Raw genomic sequence first — 20,258 nt, 5'->3', positions numbered from 1 at the left:
CTCTCCCCCCCGCCAGGGCCATTTATTTTGTTTCTTAAATTCCACATATGAGTGAAATCATAGGCTATTTGTCTTTCTCTGACTTATTTTGTTAACATAATACACTCAAGCTCCATCCGCATTGTTGCAAAGGGCAAGATTTCGTTCTTTTTGATGGATGCATAATATTCCATTGTATGTATATATATATATATATATATATATATATATATATATACACACACACACACACACACCCCACATTTTCTTTATCCATTCATCAGTCATTGGATACACACACACACACACACACACACCACATTTTCTTTATCCATTCATCAGTCATTGGACATCTGGGCTCTTTCCATAATTTGACTATTGTTGATAATGCTGATATACACACTGGGATGCACATATCCCTTCAAATTAATATTTTTGTATCCTTTGGGTAATGGCTGGGTCATAGGGTAGCTCTATTTTTATCTTTTTGAGGAGATTCATACTGTTTTCCAGAGTGGCTGCAGCAGTTTGCTAAAACCACAACTGTGAATTTTTGTGTTTCTTTAACTCTCCAGGCTAAAAAGAAGTCTTAAGCTCTCCCATAATGTTTTTCTTTTGTTTTGTGATCGTTTTGCTTTATATGCTTTGCTATTTAGTGCATGCGATTTCATGTCCACATTCCTGTCAGTATGAAAAGACACTAACGCAGGGGCTATCCTTTTGTGATTTTGTACTGTTTCTTTTGAATTCCATTAATCTGACATGAATATTGCCACCACTGTTTTTTATTTATTGACACTAGTCTAAACCCTCCTTGTAATTTAGGCTTTAACTTCTCCCACCATTTTCTTTTATGTGCCTTTTGGAAAAAGCACTTGTTTTTAACTCCGTCTTCAATTTTCTATTTTTTAAGAGTGTAAATTCATCCCTGGTTACTTACTGCCAGGCTGCTTGGTTTCAGCTCACTTTGGGTTCCTCCCTTTATGCTTTTTCACTTTTCCTGCTTTCTTACTGGGCTTTTGTTTGTTTCTCTGACATCATTTTAATTTCTAGCTTTTTAATTATCAAAGTCAAGAATGAAAACACATCACTTCCTCGATTCCTCTCCTTTCTATAAACAGCTTTTCATCAACTACCTTTGTAAAGGGGTTTTCCTCTAAAAATGTAATCTTTAAATTTTTTTTTATTACTAAAAGGACTGCTTTTTAAATAAGCAATATTTGGCTTTTTCCTAAGTTTCCAGATCTGCTTCATTATGGATGCAGAAGAAATGTCCTCTTAACCTGACCATTTCTAGAAAGGAGAGGGAGCAGGAATCCCATGAAGATATGAAGGATTCCATACCAGAGCTGTTTTCCCATCACTAGAAAACATTTGTCCATCCGCCACTGCATTCTGTTTGAAGAGCACTAACCCCTCTGTTACCAGTGCTCTCTCTCAAGTGAAGTATAATCCTCAAATTCCCCAAACATATTTTAAAACATATAAAAATAGTAAAAAACTAAGTTTTTTTAAAGAAATCAGCAACAAGTGCCCTTTTGCCATCCTGTTACATTCTTTCCCCTCCCCAACTCAAAAATAAAAAATACTGGCTCGCTGAACGCCTTTTATCCATTCCCTGTTAGTTTCCTCTCCCAGGCACTGTGATTTTACCCAATACAATGGTTAATTTTGGATTTGTGTTCCCAAGTCCCACGGAAATAAGAATGTCCAACCTGACAATCCCATTTATAAGCAAAACAAAAGTGGGAATAAAGGAGATAGACAACAGGCTCATCTGGGATTCGGAATTTTGCATAATCACATTGCATGTGTAAAAATCGGAGAAACAGGCACAGATCTATTCTAGCCCCCCTGAAGGGATGGTAGGTGGCGCAGCGAAAATTCTGGTCTTTTAGAATAATGTAGATTTAGAATGTTATGACCAGAAGGTGTTAGATTTTTGTTGTACATTATACCAAATGTCTTCTTACTAAAGCAATTTTGATTCTTCCTGTACTGCGAAGATATAGATATCTTTATTTAAGTGTCTCAAATCATCCCTCATCCACCATCTGAGCAGGGCGGGTGGCCGCTGTCTCCCCAGCATGTCAGGTGTCATCCTTCGTTCCCTGATTCAGCCTCAGTGGAGCTAATAGGTGGTATTGCCTCAGAGTGTAGGTGGCCACACTGGGTTCTGTTCTGTCACCTGTGTGCGTCCCTTGTCACTCATACCCACAAAACAGTCCTTGCGCATGCATATTTTTCCTTTGAGCTAAACTAATTGAAATAAAAATAAATCAATAAATCCTACCAGGCAACAGAAGCCCCTGGGGGAGGAAAAAATAAATGAGTTCAAACATTTCCCTTCTTTTTTTTTTTTTTTTTTTTTTTTTTTTTTTACTGTTAACTAATCTCTACACCCATCATGGGGCTTGAACTCATGATCCTGAGATCAAGTCACCTGCCCTATTGGCGGAGTGAGCCAGGAGCCCCTGAAATATTTCCATTCCTTTACCATAGGGGAGGGCACTAGGTTTTTGCTGCCACGAGATACGTGAAGTAAAAGGGTTGAGTTAACAAGAAATATCTTTTTCTTCTTTTTTTAAATTTTTTTTAATTTTTTATAAACATATATATTTTTATCCCCAGGGGTACAGGTCTGTGAATCACCAGGTTTACACACTTCACAGCACTCACCAAAGCACATACCCTCCCCAATGTCCATAACCCCACCCTTCTCCCAACCCCCCTCCCCCCAGTAACCCTCAGTTTGTTTTGTGAGATTAAGAGTCACTTATGGTTTGTCTCCCTCCCAATCCCATCTTGTTTCATTTATTCTTCTCCTACCCACTTAAGCCCCCATGTAGCATCACCACTTCCTCATATCAGGGAGATCATATGATAGTTGTCTTTCTCCGCTTGACTTATTTCGCTAAGCATGATACGCTCTAGTTCCATCCATGTTGTCGCAAATGGCAAGATTTCCTTTCTTTTGATGGCTGCATAGTATTCCATTGTGTATATATACCACTTCTTCTTGATCCATTCATCTGTTGATGGACATCTAGGTTCTTTCCATAGTTTGGCTATTGTGGACATTGCTGCTATAAACATTCGGGTGCACGTGCCCCTTTGGATCACTACGTTTGTATCTTTAGGGTAAATACGCAGTAGTGCAATTGCTGGGTCATAGGGCAGTTCTATTTTCAACATTTTGAGGAACCTCCATGCTGTTTTCCAGAGTGGTTGCACCAGCTTGCATTCCCACCAACAGTGTAGGAGGGTTCCCCTTTCTTTTTCTTCTTTTTTTTTAAACAAAATGTCTTCTTTACAGATTTTCTGAGGGGTCGGAGACCCCGGGGAAATTGACGATTAAGTCATTGAGCTGTGGAGAGAGACAAGAGCCACTTTCCTAGCGAGGAGTGGAGGAGTCAAGTTATTAACAAAGTAGGAAGCCTGGAGAGAGAGAGAGAGAGAATCCTATTCAGCCTTCTGCTTAGCCATAGTCTGCTGAGTACTGTCTAGCTCACACTCCCCTTCGGAAGGACCTAAAGCTGAGCCAGCTCCTCCGATGGAGAACACCTAATACAGCCAGGATTAAGCAGCCCCAGGAATTCCTAATTACTTTTGTAAACCCCTCCCCAACCCTGCCATGTGGGGACCATGAAGACTGGAGCAGAAGAAAAAGAAGAAACCCCGAAAGTAGAGAAAAAGCCACGTCAGGGGGTGGGGGCAGGGAGTGGGAAGGAGTGGGGCAGAGAATTCAAAACATTTCTAAAAATTTGAAATGGGAAATATCTGCAAAGTTCTAATCTATATTTTCTATTTCTGGGTTCACTGACTCGAGACATATTTCAGACAAGTACTAGAAAGCATGATTGATGGGCTTTTTTTTTTTTTTTTTCCTTCCCTAAGAAATTGAAAAGGAGCATACCCATCACAGACTCTGGCCAAAGTGTCAGTGAGATGAAGAAGTTGCTGGTATCCTACCCTTTGTTGCCCGGCTCCCAGCCTCACCCCATCTACTGGGATTCATTTGTCAAACAGCCAGTTAGATAGTATTTTCTTAGTGGACCGGCTTGACCGTTCACATTAGAACACATAAACTGTATCTCTGTGTGTGTTACAGAGGGGGAGAAATACATGGAAGCTCACCAATGACAGGGATGTGTTTGGCAAAGCAATTGAGCCCTTTGGTCTGGTTCTTGGGCGACTGTACTAGCTCAGCCCCCATCATGTATCCCAAATCACCAGCATGGGGCACAGGCACCCTTCTGGATCATGCCTACTAACAGATTTTGTGGGATGGCAAGAGGAGGAAAGGGTGGGCCAGAATCACAAGGACAGAGAATGTGTACCTATCAATAGTCTAGATCCCATTACACACAAAACAATCACAGGATCAGGAAATGATCCACAAATGCAGAGTCTGGGAACTTCATTTAAGAATGAATTAAGCAGGGGTGCCTGGGTGGCTCAGTCATTAATCGTCTGCCTTTGGCTCAGGTCATGATCCCAGGGTCCTGGGATCGAGCCCCGCATCAGGCTCTCTGCTCAGTGGGAAACCTGCTTCTCCCTTTCCCACTCCCTCTGCTTGTGTTCCCTCTCTTGCTGTATCTCTCTCTGTCAAATAAATAAAATTAAAAAAAAATTAAGCAAGGGGGAGAATTTGTAAAGTCTACTGCCAGGTGTTAGAAGTGGTAAGACAGGCAGGTATTGAGTGTGTGGGCATTTTTTTGCCTTACCCTGGAAATGGTGATAGAAAATGTCTACCATCGTGTGGAAAAATAGATGCCAGGCTTCGTAAAGGCCCTCTGCTCTCTCCTCGGACCCTCGTTTTGTGGCCAAGAATGAAGAGGTTCAGTAGGATTCAGGCCGTTCAAGTGTGTTGAGCTAACAAGTGCCAGGAGTTGGTGTTGAACCCTGTTCTTTGAACCTCATGCTCTTTCTGCTTCGTTATTCCACTTGTCAAAGACCAGGCAAAGTTGCAGAATAGTAGGGCTGTAGAATTTTAATCCACTCCTTGAGATTTGTATTAAAACTAACCTACAGGTCCCCCCCCTTCCCAATTCCCATCCTCTCTTTCGGAACACAAGACCCTCATTTGGAATATCATTATCAGCTTACCGCAGATGCTTCGATGAGAAGAGGCTCTTGGAAAAGTTACCAAGGGAGGAGCAATTGGGGAGAACGCAAATACCAATTTCCAAGATCTATTACCTGTTCAACTTGGTTCATCCTCTTTTCTCGATGCGTATGGGATCTTTGTTGTGGCCAACTTGTGATGCTGTGCTTAAGTAGGAGAAGGGAAGCTGTTGTCATTCAATATGATTTGTGGTAGCCCTATGTTAGCATCCTGGCTATCCAGAAACAAGGAGGCCCAGGTGTGGTAGGCTGGCAGGTGTAACAACACACTCAGTTATCATTAGACATTTTGATAAATGCAAATTAGAGCAAAGCCTAGATCCCCCACAGGAATAGTGTTCTGAGGACCCCCCAGGGGATCCTGCCTTCTGCTGAAAGCCATGTGGGAGGAGACCGTGGTCATGCTGCAGGGAAGTAGGCTTCATTTAACAACTCGTTGACCATAATGTCAACCCAACTGCTGGGTCTTCTTTTCCTCTTTCAAGCTGTGGTTATTTGGTATTTTCTAAAATACAGAAACAAAGGGTCATAGGCTTTTGTCAGATCATTACCAGTCTTTGTGGACTTTGCATAAAGAAGCAGGAAAAGACAGATCGAAGCTGGGGACTGGTGAACACCAGCTTACAGGAGCTGCATTGAATCAGGAAGAGGAGGTTAAACAAGGTAATGAAATTGAAAATCTAATTTCTCTTCTCTGTGCTTCAGCTATGTATTATTTTTTCCCTAGCCTTGCAGCATATTCTGGGATGGTGGTGCTAACCAATCAATCCAAAGATCATTAAACTTAATTATCTGCTATTTTGCTTTTTAGTCACCAGAGAGGTAGAACACCTAAGAATTAAGGGTATCAATGGCCAGAACAAATCTATCATCTTTTCAGAATTTCTCTCTTTCTTATGTCTAGTGTTTATACCAAATACTGGATCTCTTCTTGTGTATAACCCAGAATACATAGAAGAACAATTTAATTGCATCCCATGGAACAGACGTCCCTATGAAGGTAGGATTTTGAAGTTCATTTAACTCAGCAGTATGTTCCCAGAATCGTGTTAAAAGTTTTTCTTAAAAGACCACCTAGGCCTCATCCTCATCCTACACAGACACACATATGATGTGCAAATGGCTTTTCTTTTCAGCCACTTTGGACAAGTAATAAGTTGTAAGCAATTCTCATGCAATCTATAGAAATCATCCTTTTATATCCTTGATCTTGAATGGGAATGTCTGATCTTTGCATCAGTTATAGAGAAGAGTTTTGAAAGTGATTTTATTCATTGAGTCATGCAAAGTGATGAGATTGGTCACTCCAGTTGTTGGAAAAGAAAGATCCTTGATAGGCTAGCATCCTACTGCATGGTAACGTAGACAGTGAAGGGTATGGTGTAAAATGAAGGGGAAGAGGGTAAAAGCAGATTTCTCTGAAAATGAAGGAGTATATTGTAGGTTTAGGTCCATCCAAACAGGCTGGTTGGAGAGCTGTCCAAATCGTGCCTAACTTTTGTGATGTGTTCCCTGTGCTACTACAGATGAGCTCTTCCTGTAGGCTCTGGAGGCCATCAGCAGGTGAGGAGGGTTCACACTTCTACCCCCTCCAAGACGGTTCTCCAAACCCAGTCAATTCTTACAGTAAATTTAGAAAGAGATGTGCTGGCTGGCCACAGTTAACCACCCTGCTCCCTTTAACTGCAACCGACCTTAACCGTCCATGAAACAAATGTGATAGAACTCATGAAATTGACTAGGTGCCATTTACTTCCTTGTACCAAATACACAAGTAGAAACCAAGAGGGTGGTCTTGCCTTGACCAAGAGCTCCACCTTGCCAAATGATAAAGGACATGTTGAGTTAGGCTCGTTTATGTCCACTACAACGTGAGGGACTATGCGAACAGATGCATATGTGAGTATAAATGGAATCCAAACCCAGCACATTGTGGGCCTCCCATAATAAACGAACCCAAAGGTGAAGACAAAATAACTAGTTTAGACCAAAAAGTCTTCAATATTAGTTCACAGACAGCCGTGTACCCTGATGCTTTCTTTAAATACATTTCCTGGTAAACTGGGAATAAAATAATTCTAGAAAGCATCTGTGCACCCCTGTATATAGATGCTTTGATGTAACAGCTCCACCTTCTAGATAATTTGGAAACAGATGCAATTAGAAACTAGACACCGTAGGGCGCCTGGGTGGCTCAGTGGGTTAAGCCGCTGCCTTCGGCTCAGGTCATGATCTCAGGGTCCTGGGATCGAGGCCCACGTCGGGCTCTCTGCTCAGCAGGGAGCCTGCTTCCTCCTCTCTCTCTGCCTGCCTCTCTGCCTGCTTGTGATCTCGCTCTGTCAGAAACTAGACACCGTAGTAGCAAGCTGGCTGCGTCAAATGAATGTGACTGTAACATTACCTAACGGGGGAAAAGCTTAGTGAATGGAGTACGGAGGGATTGAAAGTCTTCTTCCAACCAGCCAGACTCTGGGTAATGAACGTTATCAATGTGTATCCGATGATAACCAGTCATTTTAGCTTGAAAACCATGGGAGAAGTGAACCTTTAAGAGTGTCAAGTGACCAAACAAGTATGTGCAGAAATTAACTTTTTTTTTATTATATATCATATAATGTAGTAGTAAAGTTTGTTTGAAGTGCATGAATAAAAAGTTAGTGAAATTACAGGAGGAACAATCTATAGAGCAATAATAGGTGCATTCCTTGTGCATCTGAAAGGAAAAGAAAAAGAGTTTTCACTCATTTTGGCCTAAAACTTAGTGTCAGGTTCCCAGGATTCTGACATCAGAACCCGGATAACACTGATTAGAACCATAGGGGCTTTACAATAAAAGCTAAAATATTGACCATATGATGGCAAAAAGTCTTATTTTGTGGTTAACTTATTCTCTTCTAGCTACTCTCTGATGAAGTTGGTGGCGCTGTGGAGGAGGACCGCCGTCTCCTGGACGAGGACCGGGACCGCTCAGCGTTGTAGGTGACGTGCTTGTCGTAGCTCTCCATCTGAGCCTCGATGAAATCTCTCTGCTGTTGCCTGATGGTCTGGCTGATGAGCCCAGGGAGGGCGTGGATGCTCCCAATCAGAGTCTCTAGCTTGGTCTCCACGGTAACGATCCTCTTCTCAAAATCTTCGCTCCGTTCATTTAGGTCGGAAATCATGTCATACATGATGTTCTGGGTCTGCAAAAGAGGACAGGAGACGGATAGCGAAACCACGAATTTGTGTTTCCGGACACTTGCCCTGGAAACAAGCTCTGAACTCTGCAAGTCTGAGGGTTGGCTTCCTTTTGGCGGCATACAAAGAAATAGGGGCATCGGGTCACGGAACACTTGACTTTTCAAAGCAGATTCAGTACGTCGGTTCAATGCCAGGATTTAGAAATGTAAGATCTTTGGGGCCCCTAGGGGTGCTCAGTTGAGCCTCCATCTCTTGGTTTTGGCTCCGTTTGTGATCTCAGGGTTTTGAGATCGAGCCCCACCTTGGGCTCCACACTGGATGTGGAGCCTGCTTAAGATTCTCTCTCTCTCCCACTGACCCTCCCCCTCCTAAAAATATATAAGCTCTTAGGCCTTAATCTGATTCAGTTGCAGAAAATGTCATACAGGTTCATGGGTGGTATGCCCCATGATTTTTGGTGGTGCAGAGACAAAGTTGTGATTTAATATTTACATGGATCTCTTAGTAGCAGCTCCAAAAGTTAGCACATCACCTTCGTTTTGCAACATGTAATATTTAACAGGGCAAGCGTAATTTTTTAAATGAAGCACACTGAAAGAATACGTAAGAGTATATCGCGGGTACTGGATGTAGCAAAAATTGTAAAGGTGGGATAGGAAGGAAGTTTAGGAGAAACTAATTTGGCCAAGTAATTTATAACTTAAAGCAAGAAAAAAATCTGAAAGATCTTGTGTGGTCCTAGGTTTCAAATTATAGGCTCTTCATTGGGTCAAGTAGCCTTTTGAGAGGTGAAAAATTGGGAGTGATTACGTGACCAGTCTACCCTGTTGGCTACAGGTTTTTTAGAGCTGAATGGTTTGAAAGAGGAAAATGTATCTTGAAATGGATTGTCTTGACGAGAGGCTATTCGTAAATTGGACTCCCAGTTATGTTTCCGACGGGAACTGAGAGACCAGAAGAAGGGAAGCATGGGCACGTGAATCTCAGTCCATTGCTGCTTTTCCCATGTTTCAAGCCCTTTGTTAAAGCTGTCCATTCCTCTCTCTCATTTCCCTCTATTAAATGTGCTCTTACTTGCTTAATAACCCCTTAATGATGATAAATGAACTGACCAAGTAAGGGAGTACTATTCAGGACACAGGCATCTGGTTTGAGTTTGGTCATGGAGACAGAGCACATTAACTTAATCTTTTCAACATAGTGTTGTTGAGGCTATGGGAGCAATTCAGAAAATACTGAACCCTTATGGCACAGGAGATCTGTAGTCATGATAAGAAACATGGTACTCAAGAAATAATTTGAAATCTATAGCAGAGTATAGATCTATGAGCATCTCGCCTTCTAGACTCCTGAAGTGACAGTAAGTGACATTATAAAGTACAGATTCATAATATTAAATTATATATAGTAAAATATTATAGGTTATATTATTTCTAAGTGGTCTGTTTTATTTACCCAGTTTCTTTTATCATTTGGCCTTGGAGTGTTGTAAGGGTCTGCCCCATCTTTGCTCAAGACATGTCCACCTGAGAGCTGTGTGTGTAAATTGAGAACATTTTTGAGTCTCATGTGTGCTCCCCACCTTCAGTGCATGATATATCCTCCCCCAGGGGTAAGTCATTGAATACTTCGCTTATCTTCTATCTCTTGGTCTCAAAGAGTCAACTTTTACATATTTCTATAGTATGTGTTATCGATATACATTAATGCAAATATAACTTAGTTGTGTTATCTCATGAGGTTAGGACAAATAGATGTAATTTTCCTAGTGATACCGAGGCTTTCTAAAAGAGAACAGGATGTACGGGTTTGACTGAGAGTTGCCCCTTTATTTTTTTTAAGATTTATTTTGAGAGAGAGAGAGAGAGAGAGAGAGCATGCATGGGGAGGGGAAGAGGGACAGAGAGAATCTCAAGCAGACTCCCCACTGAGAATAAAGCTTAATGCAGGGCTTGATCTCATGACCCTGAGATCATGACCTGAGCTGGACTCAACAGTCTGATGCTTAACCAACTGAGCCACCCAGATGTCCCTAGAGACAGTTGCTCCTTTAAAAGCATTCTTGTTAAAAGGTTGAGAACTTCCACGTAACGGCTCCTTTGGAATCAGCTCAGGAAAATGGAAGGTTGTTATTGTCGGCAAATACTTACATTTGGACTAACTTGAGAGGAACAACCAAAAATCAACCAGATAAATCTTGTGAGAGTGACAGAAGAATCAAGGGACCATTAATGTACTTTTTTAAAAGCATGATGATTTTCTAAATAATGAGAAAAGAATCCTACATTTTAAACTGATTCCCCTTTTTTTGGAAAGATGATTTTCACATTATGATGTAATTTCTTGTGTGTGTATATATATATTTTTTACATTTCAACATCACGGTCTTCTGAGTGGGATTAAAATAAAAGGAATAATTTTACTGATGAGTCCTATGTATCCCTGAACATCATGGTCAAACTCAGCATGTAGTTCTGCTCTCAAAGGGATGAAACGGAATGACAAATACGAAACCCAACGGTCTTGTCTCATATTCCAATTATATTTCTTACTGTATTTTCAAGCCCCTGTAAGTAGGAAGGCTTCTGGAATGGGGTCTGAATAATTTATGTAGGGAAAGCATATGAAGGAAGAATTTTAGGAAAATTCTATTGAGGTGGGTCACCATGTTTAGGGTGGTTTGTTGGGCTGACACATTTAACAAGTTTGGGGAGTCCTCCTCCCAAAGCACGAGCAGTGACTGTGCAGAACTTTGTTCCGACAGACCTCATCATGAGGGCTGGGACCCCAAGCTTACCTTGGCCAGGTCCACCAAAGTATTGGCTTGGTCATTCAATTTCCTCTGCTCCATTTTCACACTTCTTAATCTAAAAGACAGAATCTGAAGTCAGAAGGGCTCCTTCCTTTCTATTGCTCTCCTATGCCTTCCAAAGAGCATGCATAAAATCGACAAGAGCAAAGAACTGCATGGATAATGCCTTGAATATTTGGGGTCAAGTCCAAACTGGTTATGTATCTGGTATAATGAGAAGCATGCTTCCCCAACACCGCAAAAAAGGAAAGGAGAGAGAGAGAGAGAGAGAGCGAGAGAGAGAGAGAGAGTAAGAGATGAGGTGTCCTTAGGACAACTATTTACCAGGGAGTTAAAAGTTGAACGGAGAAAGGCTCATAAGGATTTAACCATATGAGAAAAGCCAAAACATTCCTTTCAATCCCAGTATCGTTTCAAATAGACATAGGAAGAAATAGGCAAAGCGACGGGAATTTCATCGATGTTGGAGCAGTGAGTACCTTCCTATGCCTACATGACTAGATACGGGGCATAGCCCTGTTCAGTTGGAGATGGATTGGGTTAGGTATTTGAACCTGATGAAACACAGTGATAAGTGAGATTCTTATTGGCAAAAATAAAGCTTTTGTTCAACCAGCAGCAAGATAACTCAAAACACATAATTCTCTTATTCTTCCTTGTATTTTGCTTGACTTTTATCTTAAACTGCCATGAATTTGAAGGGAAGCCAGACCATTTCCTCGGGAGAATTTCCCTTAATTTTTTTCCTTTTCGATAAAAGTCAGCGGACAATTAAAATGTCTGACAGATGGGACTGCTACTTGTAAAGTTACTTTTAGATACTTTGAAATATCATTGCGTATATATGATTGACAGTCAAAAAACCACTTAAAAAAATCTTTCTGAATGACAGCTCTTACAATTATTCCTTAACTCGTTTACTATAAGATTTCAAAAAAAATTATTCATTGCTTACTCTGTACCAAGAAATTAAGATTTTCCAACAAGAGAAAAGTGGTTTATTGTTCTTTAAGCCAATGATTCAGAGCCACACTCCAGGAAAGGAGCGCAAGTTTCTCTCGGCTCCTTAGTTAAAAAAAAAAAAAAAAAAATTCCATGCTAACCTTATTGCCTTGATGACAGGTTGTTTGCAAAGTATAGTGTTGATGTTGGAGAGAGTCATCTTGGTCATTTCCCAATTTAAATGAAAGGTAATTACAAAAAAAGGATTAAAGAAATTCACAGGGCAAGATTTTACTGCCAGGGAGATTTTTGCAACAAATGTTCATGATGCGAAGTGATTTTGTTTTGAAACTACGATATCCAATATGTCCCCAAATCTGCTCAATCGTGAAGATAGAGTTCCTTCTGCCAGTATGGGTTTAGCCGACACCTGCCTAGAACACGATATTTAACCATCTACAACAGCTTAAGGTTGTAACTTGTCGTGGTGAGTCTGTGTTTCTCTATTAGAATGCTTGGAACTCAGTTCTCCTTTCTAGGCTCTTGGAGAGACAGAGTCTGTTTAAGTGTAAAAGAAATTTACAAATATGTATTTAAATGTAACACATCGTTGAGATAGGCTTCTCTAAGTAGTTACAAGGATTGCATTTCTTGATGTCTGTCTTTTAAAAACAAGTCCCTTCCCTCCCCCCTGCCAAAAGCAAAAAACAAATACCAAAAAACCTTGGATCCTGTGTGGGGTCATCCTACAGAAATGTACTAGAGAGAACAAAGGGGCTGGGCGTGGACTCATTCTCCCCGGCCCTAGTCTGAACTTCAACCTGACTGGGTTAGGTTAGGACAGTGGTTCTGAAATGCTGGATTTATACCAGCAGAGGTGTTCTAGATGGCTGAGTGACATGCCAACAAGACCTTAAATACTAAGCCAGATGGAGAGACAGTTCTTCTCTTTAATTCTCTTCCAATTCTTGATTATTACAGGAAAAATGTCTCAGGCTGGTCCTATCCTGTTTTTATCTCCCAACACCTGTTAGTCTCTCCTTTTTGAAAAAAGAGAGAGCAGGATTTCAGCTGAGAGCTTTCTGCAGACAACAGTCCGTGGCTAGAATTCAATGCCAGTGTTTCGATTGCTGGCTGATGCTGCCTTTACCTCTCTTTGCTAGGAACGGTTTTTTGGTTTTGTTTAGTTTTGTTTTTGTTTTCTTAGCCGTTTTGTGATAAGGACTTACATCGAGCTTTGTTTTCAGATTTAAGTAATAGGAGAGGCGGCAGGTGAATGACCCGAGTTTGCAGAACCAGATCAGAAGCCTCCAGCAACTGGTAAGCTCAGCTTGGCCGGTCCCACGGAAGGGCCAGAGTGCTGGTCCCCTCACTCAGTGCGTACTCTGTCTTCCAAAGAGCGAAGCCTTATTTGCTTCTCTTAAATTCCTATATTATGTATATTATATATATTATTGTATTTAATATATAATAATATATATTATATATATATTACGTTTCTGACAGTAGAATTTTGCCCATTTTCTTTTCTGCTAATCTGGAAGGCTGACACCAAGCAGCCCTATTTGAGTGGAATCCCCTGAGCTCCCTGCACTTACGTCTTCTCATCTTGCTGCTCCTGAGACTGCCTGCACCATAGAACTGGCAGAAAAAAGCCTACTTCGAGCTGGAGCTGCCAGGATAAAAGGCAGGTAACATGCAGGTGTATGTTTTACTTTTTTCTCCCCACCTCCCCACCCCCGAAAAGAAGAATAAGGAACATATGTTGACTTCTTCTTTGTGAACTTCACTTATCACAGGAAAAGATCATGATTTTGGATCACATTTCCATAGCAGCAATCAGACTACTGAAATTCACAAATAAAGGATCTGCTTGGGTGCATGCAGCCGGTAGAAAATTCTGCAAATGTTGAGGGGAGCGGCTCACACAACTTACTTCCGAGCTCTATTTTCATTTTGTTGAAATAAAAAGACAAAACAAAAGAAAAGAAACTGTAAAATATTCTGGAACAGAATAACACAGTGTGGTGTTCAGTTGTGCACAGGGGGCTCGATTCATTGGTGGAAAGATCCTGTTAAGGTTCTGCAGGATTTTGGCACAGTGATCACAGCAAAACACTGTCCAATTACATTAGCGTCCTTCCCCACTGAGAGACTGCCCCACCCGAAACACAGCGCTTTCCCCAGAACAAAGGTTCAGAAGGAAGAACCTGTAGCAGGTCATATGGCCTCTTTGATAGACGATGTCCAAGTGAACTACAAGACCCATTTTGGCCTAATATGAATAATGGAATTATAATGTTGTCGGTGGTTTTTGGAGGGGGTACATCTCCTCCGAGCTGGGGCTGTTCAGAAGCCTGGCTTTCTGAAAGGTGGGCAATCCAAAAGCTCAGCATTAGAGAAATTCTGTTTACGGAATTTCTCAGCTCCGAGACCAGTTTGTGTTGCTTGCTGGGTCTGTAGTTGCGGTAGAAGAATGATACACTTTAAAAGAGTTAAAGCTGATACCAGAAAAAGTGCTCAAAGGTCTACAGGAACAGAATGCTTCCTGGCACTAAGTGATGATCCCAAAAGACAGATCTGTTACTGGAAAGAGGACAGAGCCTGGAAAAGCAGGCATCTACCGGACACTAGGGAGGCCATGTGTCAGGGAGAGACGCTGGGAAGAGGGGAGTCCAGAACGAGCTCCAGAAAAGCTCTCAGGACAAATCAGAGGATGGGAGAGGCCAGCAGAGCTCTAGCCAATGAATTTGTAAATCTGTGTCTGATAGTGGGCAATACAAGCCTTGCCCTGAAGAATCGAGCCCTGTGTGCTTTCCTGCATGACTTCACTCACTCACTTAAAATGAGAAACTAGGCATGATTAGAATAATCTAGCCAAAACCCAGCCCATATAAATGCTCAGTTGTACTTTTTTTTTTTTTTTAACAAAGTATAAGTACCCTCCCGCCTCAAAGGAAATCAGATAACCCCAAGACTAAGTTATACAACAATTCCGATCGCATGGCTAGGAGCTTATCTACTTTAGAAGTACATTGTTACTACCGAAGAAACAGAATGAGAAATGTCTGCGAGGAGCAGAAGAATCAGGAATGGCTTCCTCTGGTACTCTATCCCAGAGAGGGATTCTGGAAGACCCATGTAAGTTATACCTCGAAACCCTTAAGAGCAATCTAGCACCTTCTAGCAATCTAACAATTACTTAGGGACAGTTTTTCAACTTTGCCTCTCCCACTATTTTTTTCTGACATGCTGTAAAATCTTTCAAACCTGTAGCAAAGTTGAAAAAACTTTACGGTGACTACCCCGAAGTTGTCCTCCCCGCTGCCCCAGCTCCCACCGCCCCATCCAGAGATTGCAGCACGAATGCATTTTGTGAAAAGATAGATAAAAATATACCCACCGTTCACACGTGGCTACAAAATTATTACAGAAACCATCAAAGCAGTTTTTCCAATAGTTTTGTTATATAAAAACCTATCAGTGGCATCCAAGACCAATCACATTTCATTTTCTATTTAATAGGTACATTACACTGACAAAAAGGCTTAAAAATATGATCCCAGAGGAAATGGTATGTGTGGTTGCTGGACCCACAGACTGCCCACTCCCACCCTCACAGCTAAGTTGTTGTTGTATTTTTTTTTTTAACATACTTTAATATAGGTTTGTACTGAAACACTAAAAGTGCCAAGACTGATTTCTCCACAATATATGGTATGTACCTTCTGGAGGAATATTGGGTGTCTGTGTGGTATGCTTGTGGGGATATAGGAATGGTCACTCGACCAGGAGAGGGGTCCCAGGGGACCCTTGAGGAGGCGGCCTGGGCTCAGAGGTGAAGGCTCAGCGTCTCTCAGTGGACTTGCTCTCTTAGATCTAAACTTTAAGGAATCAAGGTGTGGAGGCTCCTGGGGGGGTAGTATTTGGTTGTAAAGGTAGCTGTGATCAGCAGGCAGATTCCTCTTGGGAGCCAGATCTGATCCTGGGTCCCTCTGTGTTTCCCTTTTATACATTCCCATACTTTGGACAGAGCATTATCTTAAAATTCTGGCCTTTTCTTACAATGGGATAAAAAGCATAGTTGGGGACCCCGTGTGATGTCCCAGAGCTAAAGGGGAAATGATGTCACTTTGGTGCTGATGGCAACAAGAATGTGATTGAAGCGTTCTAAGTGGCCATGAGGGCAAACGCACAGTTGGGAGGGAGAGGTGAGAGAGTAGCCCTTGAATACGGAGTCATTTCCCCAGAGACTCTCAGCATAATATATGACATGTGTACTATCTGAGGACGGACAACTAAAACTCCAGGTTCAGAGCTTTCTGGTCTACCGCGCCCAGGCAGCTCCGAGGACACACCTTGCCGTCTAATTAGAACACCTAACGGTGACCCACCTTCCCATGATTCCCTTGGCAGGCTCCATGAGGACCCACCCGTGTGATGCATCTGCTCTTCCCCACACAGAAATGGCATGGAGCTAGGAGCAAGGCTGTGCGGCCTCAAGATGGATGCCCCCATGATTGTACTTACGGTAAGGATGCTGCCAACCTGGGGGAGAGAGAACTGGTGCTTTCAAGTCATTATTGAAACTCACTACACAGGCACTTATCCTTTAACGGTCTAGGATGGTTATCTATAGCGTTACAACAAAATGGTGCAAAGAATTTCAACAATGGGAACAATGGTGGTCTGGATAAAGTCAGAATAACAGTGAAAGGGTATAGGTCTCCAGGCACTGTAACATCTATAATGAACATGGAGCATAGGGAAAATCCCCCAAGTCCTGAGTAAAGACTGATTTTAAAATGCAAGTATTAAATCAACCGTCTATACGATCTTCATAGAAACATGTTGGCCATGTGTTAAAAAAAAAAATAATAATCCAGGTAGGTCATAAAATATTAAACGTTTGCCAAGATTTTTCAGTAGATACAAATGTCCTAGAGCAAACTAAAGGAATAATTAAACTACACTAAGAAATATGATTGCAACTGAAAATATTGTTTCTAAAGAGAGAACCTGAGAAGACATTTTAATTAATACAGTAATTGACAATTCTCCCCATAACGAATGATTTTTTTTTTTTTTAGTCCTAAAAAGAACTGACAATCTTCTTAGGATTTCCTCCGTGGAATTACTAAAATGCCATTTATTAATGACCCTGTCTTCTGGGCACAGACATGATAATGTTTTCTTTTTCTCTCTTCTCACAAGAGAACAATGACCGCGTAGGAGAATTTCGACCCAGAACTACACAAGCAGGAAGGAACAGATGAGAAGTGGTACTTACTGGTGAATAGCTTGCAAGAATTTTCGTTGATGTTTTCTTACTTTTGCATGATCTATCTTTTTTACTAGCTTCGTATTTTTGTAAATTAGCCATGTTTCCCTGAGTACATTGGCAGCTGCGTTTTTCACCTGTTAAGAAAACAAACGAACACAACAGTTGATAAATTCCAGAGCAGAATGCTTTGCAACGTGGCTGGGGGCGGGGGCAGGAGAGGGCGGGTCATATTCATCATCTGAATGATCATGGTAAGTTCTAGCTCTGTTGAATAACTGTTTCTCACAAAAAGAAAAGATGTATCTTGAATCTGTGCCTGTTAAAAAGTATGTGTCTGGGAATCCCTTTAAAAATGGAATATTAGGGAAGTACTGATGTCTTTCTGGACTAAAGTCTACCTCTCAGAAACCTTTTTATTCAACTAAGTTTTTTTTTTTTTTTTTTTTTTTTTTAAAGAAATCAAGAGGTGCCTGTGACCTGTCTGGCAACACGGGGTGGGGCGGGGGAAGGTGCTGATTTTCCCCTACCCTGTCTTGTAATTGTTATCCCCATGTTCTTCCTTTCCCTGGAGGAAGGCAAAATGCCAGAAAGCCAAGGTGAATCTTGTCTCTTGAAAGCTTGGTTGGTGTTTTTGACCGCAAAATGACAGGAAGGGCATGTCTCCGCTGCTCACTGTCCAAGAGGTCCAATTCTTCTGCCCTCCGGGGGCGACTTAGCAAACTGTATGCCTGTTAGCGTAGGCTGACCGAGAGCCTAGGCTGCTGTGATTTTAGTTTGGTTAATTTAAGGATGCTGCATTTCCAATGGATGAGACATATCCTTATAAGACGAGACAGATAAGATGAGACACATCCTTGTAAGACATATCCTTGTAAAGGATGTAAGTGTTTCAGTAACACTGCCAAGACCTAGTGTAGCCAATGGAAGGTATGAATTCTTTGTGGTAATATTCAAGCCCTTGCTTTCTTGAGTAGCATTTTCAACAATTCCTGGAACTTGATAAACGCCCAGCCAAGGCCAAGTTTGGCCTCTCCCTAGCTCACAGTGCAGAGTACCAAGACCCAAAGCTTACACTTAGGCTAATTATTAATGACTTTACTCTAAGAAGTTGATCCATGAGGCAATGTGGGAGAGACTCTTAACTCTAGGAAAGAGACTGCGGGTGGCTGGAGGGGAGGGGGGCTGAAGGGATGGGGTAACTGGGGGATGGGCTTTAAGGAGGGAACTTAATGTCATAAACACTGGGTGCTCTATGCAACTGTTCGATCACTAAATTCTACTTCTGAAACTAATACCACCCCCCAAAGTTGATCCATAGAATTCTTCTGAGTGATGGATAAAAGATGTTTCTAGGGGCACCGGTAGAGGAAGACGACTCTGTGAGAAAGTCGAAGTGGTGGGGAAGACAGGGCAGAGAACTGGACTTGGGAAATGGTTCTAAGTTCTTGGGACTCACTTAAGTCCGATCAAGGAGACTAGCTAAACCTCCCATGACTGACTTCAATTTTCTCTTCCCTACATGAGAAAAGTAGAGCGAATTCTTACTAAAGTCCTTTTCAGGACTTAGTCTTCATTCAGGAAGTCTTAGAATTACATTACAACTACGATCACAGGGATCTATGTGGTATTTTTTTCTTTCTTTTTTTTCCCCCTATTTTTAGCCAAGAAAGCCCCAGGTTTGGTAGCTGGTGGTGAATCTCGGTCAGGCTGCTGTAAAGGGTTCTTTCTGAGTGAAACTGTATTGCGAGAACCCACGTTAAGAGAATGACTCGTCTGAAAAACAGTCTGAGGGGTTTGAAGTGGCGGGGGGGGGGAGGTTGGGGTACCAGGTGGTGGGTATTATAGAGGGCACGGCTTGCATGGAGCACTGGGTGTGGTGAAAAAATAATGAATACTGTTTTTCTGAAAATAAATAAATTGGAAAAAAAAAAGAGAATGACTCGTTTCTTAGAACTGCTTTTAGCAGCAACTTGGGTTGGTGACGCTCGTCCTCTGGACTGTCCTCAGACTGTGCCGACAGCCTTCTTTCTGAAATCAGTGGAAACAGCATCGACATACTGGGTGCTGAGCTCCAGCAGTGTGTCCAAGAAACATGACCACCATCCACGGTGAAGTTGAAAGTTGTTCTAGGTCAATTCTGGGCTCTTCGTTCTTACAGAAACAGATTTCTCTTCTTTACAGGGGTAGGAGTCACCTTTGGGAAGAATCTTCTATCTGGTCCTTATGTCCGTTTCAGTCGTAAGGAGCCTGCGTAAGTGGCCAAGGGTTGAGGACCTTGGGAAAGGGGTAGCAAGTTACTGGCCATCACCGACAGGGACCAAAATAGGCCATTCCCCACCGGGAAACAGAAGGGCCAGTGAATGGCAGTCTCAGCTGTCAGAACGGCTTTAGCTAACTGGAAGATGGTAAGGAAACCTGGTGGACGCCCCCTCCTTGATTTTATCAGCTCAAGACACAGAGGAGGAAACTGGAAAACTTGGTAAAAACAGATGGGACAGTGACATAGCGGTTGAACATAGGGATGTTTGCAGGAGAACATTAACAACGGATTTTGCTTTGGGCTCCCATCCATAACAGCAAAGGCCAAATTCCTCCAGTTCCTAAATCTTTACAACGGTGGTGTACTGCTTGCCCTCGAGGTATTTTAAATGATTTTTTGTTGTTGTTGTTGTTCTCTTTGGGATGACAGGGGAATAGCTGACGGGAGTAGGGAACCTCAATTTCTGTGATCACTGTGGCAGGATTTGTGTGCATGGGACGCTCATTGCGGTTGACAGGCTAAGAATGAAAATGATTCCTCATCTGAAAATGAAACACTATAGAGCTGCTCTGAAAAGCTGTGAGACAGATACATTAACGCTGAAATGTTCCCCTTTCTAACTTCCAAATAGGTTTTGGAACACAAGAATAAAACTCTGAAGCCATCCCATTTAA

At 41.9% G+C, this 20,258-nt stretch overlaps 1 protein-coding gene across 1 annotated transcript in view; it reads right to left on the bottom strand.

Moving 5' to 3' along the window:
- Nucleotides 1-7,683: 7,683 nt before the first annotated feature.
- KCNN2 (potassium calcium-activated channel subfamily N member 2) overlaps nt 7,684-20,258 on the bottom strand; it is a 148,597-nt gene continuing 136,022 nt past the window's right edge. Inside the window, exons 7-9 of the mRNA XM_044263021.1 lie at nt 17,331-17,458; nt 11,084-11,153; nt 7,684-8,288 (exon numbers count right to left, since the gene is read on the bottom strand). Of these exons, the coding sequence (XP_044118956.1) occupies nt 8,001-8,288; nt 11,084-11,153; nt 17,331-17,458 (486 nt within the window). The 3' untranslated portion in view covers nt 7,684-8,000. The remainder of the gene's footprint in view (nt 8,289-11,083; nt 11,154-17,330; nt 17,459-20,258) is intronic.

Source organism: Neovison vison, chromosome 1 (assembly GCF_020171115.1).
Source record: "Neovison vison isolate M4711 chromosome 1, ASM_NN_V1, whole genome shotgun sequence".
Taxonomy (NCBI): domain Eukaryota; kingdom Metazoa; phylum Chordata; class Mammalia; order Carnivora; family Mustelidae; genus Neogale; species Neogale vison.
This window is presented reverse-complemented; position numbering and strand designations above follow the sequence as displayed.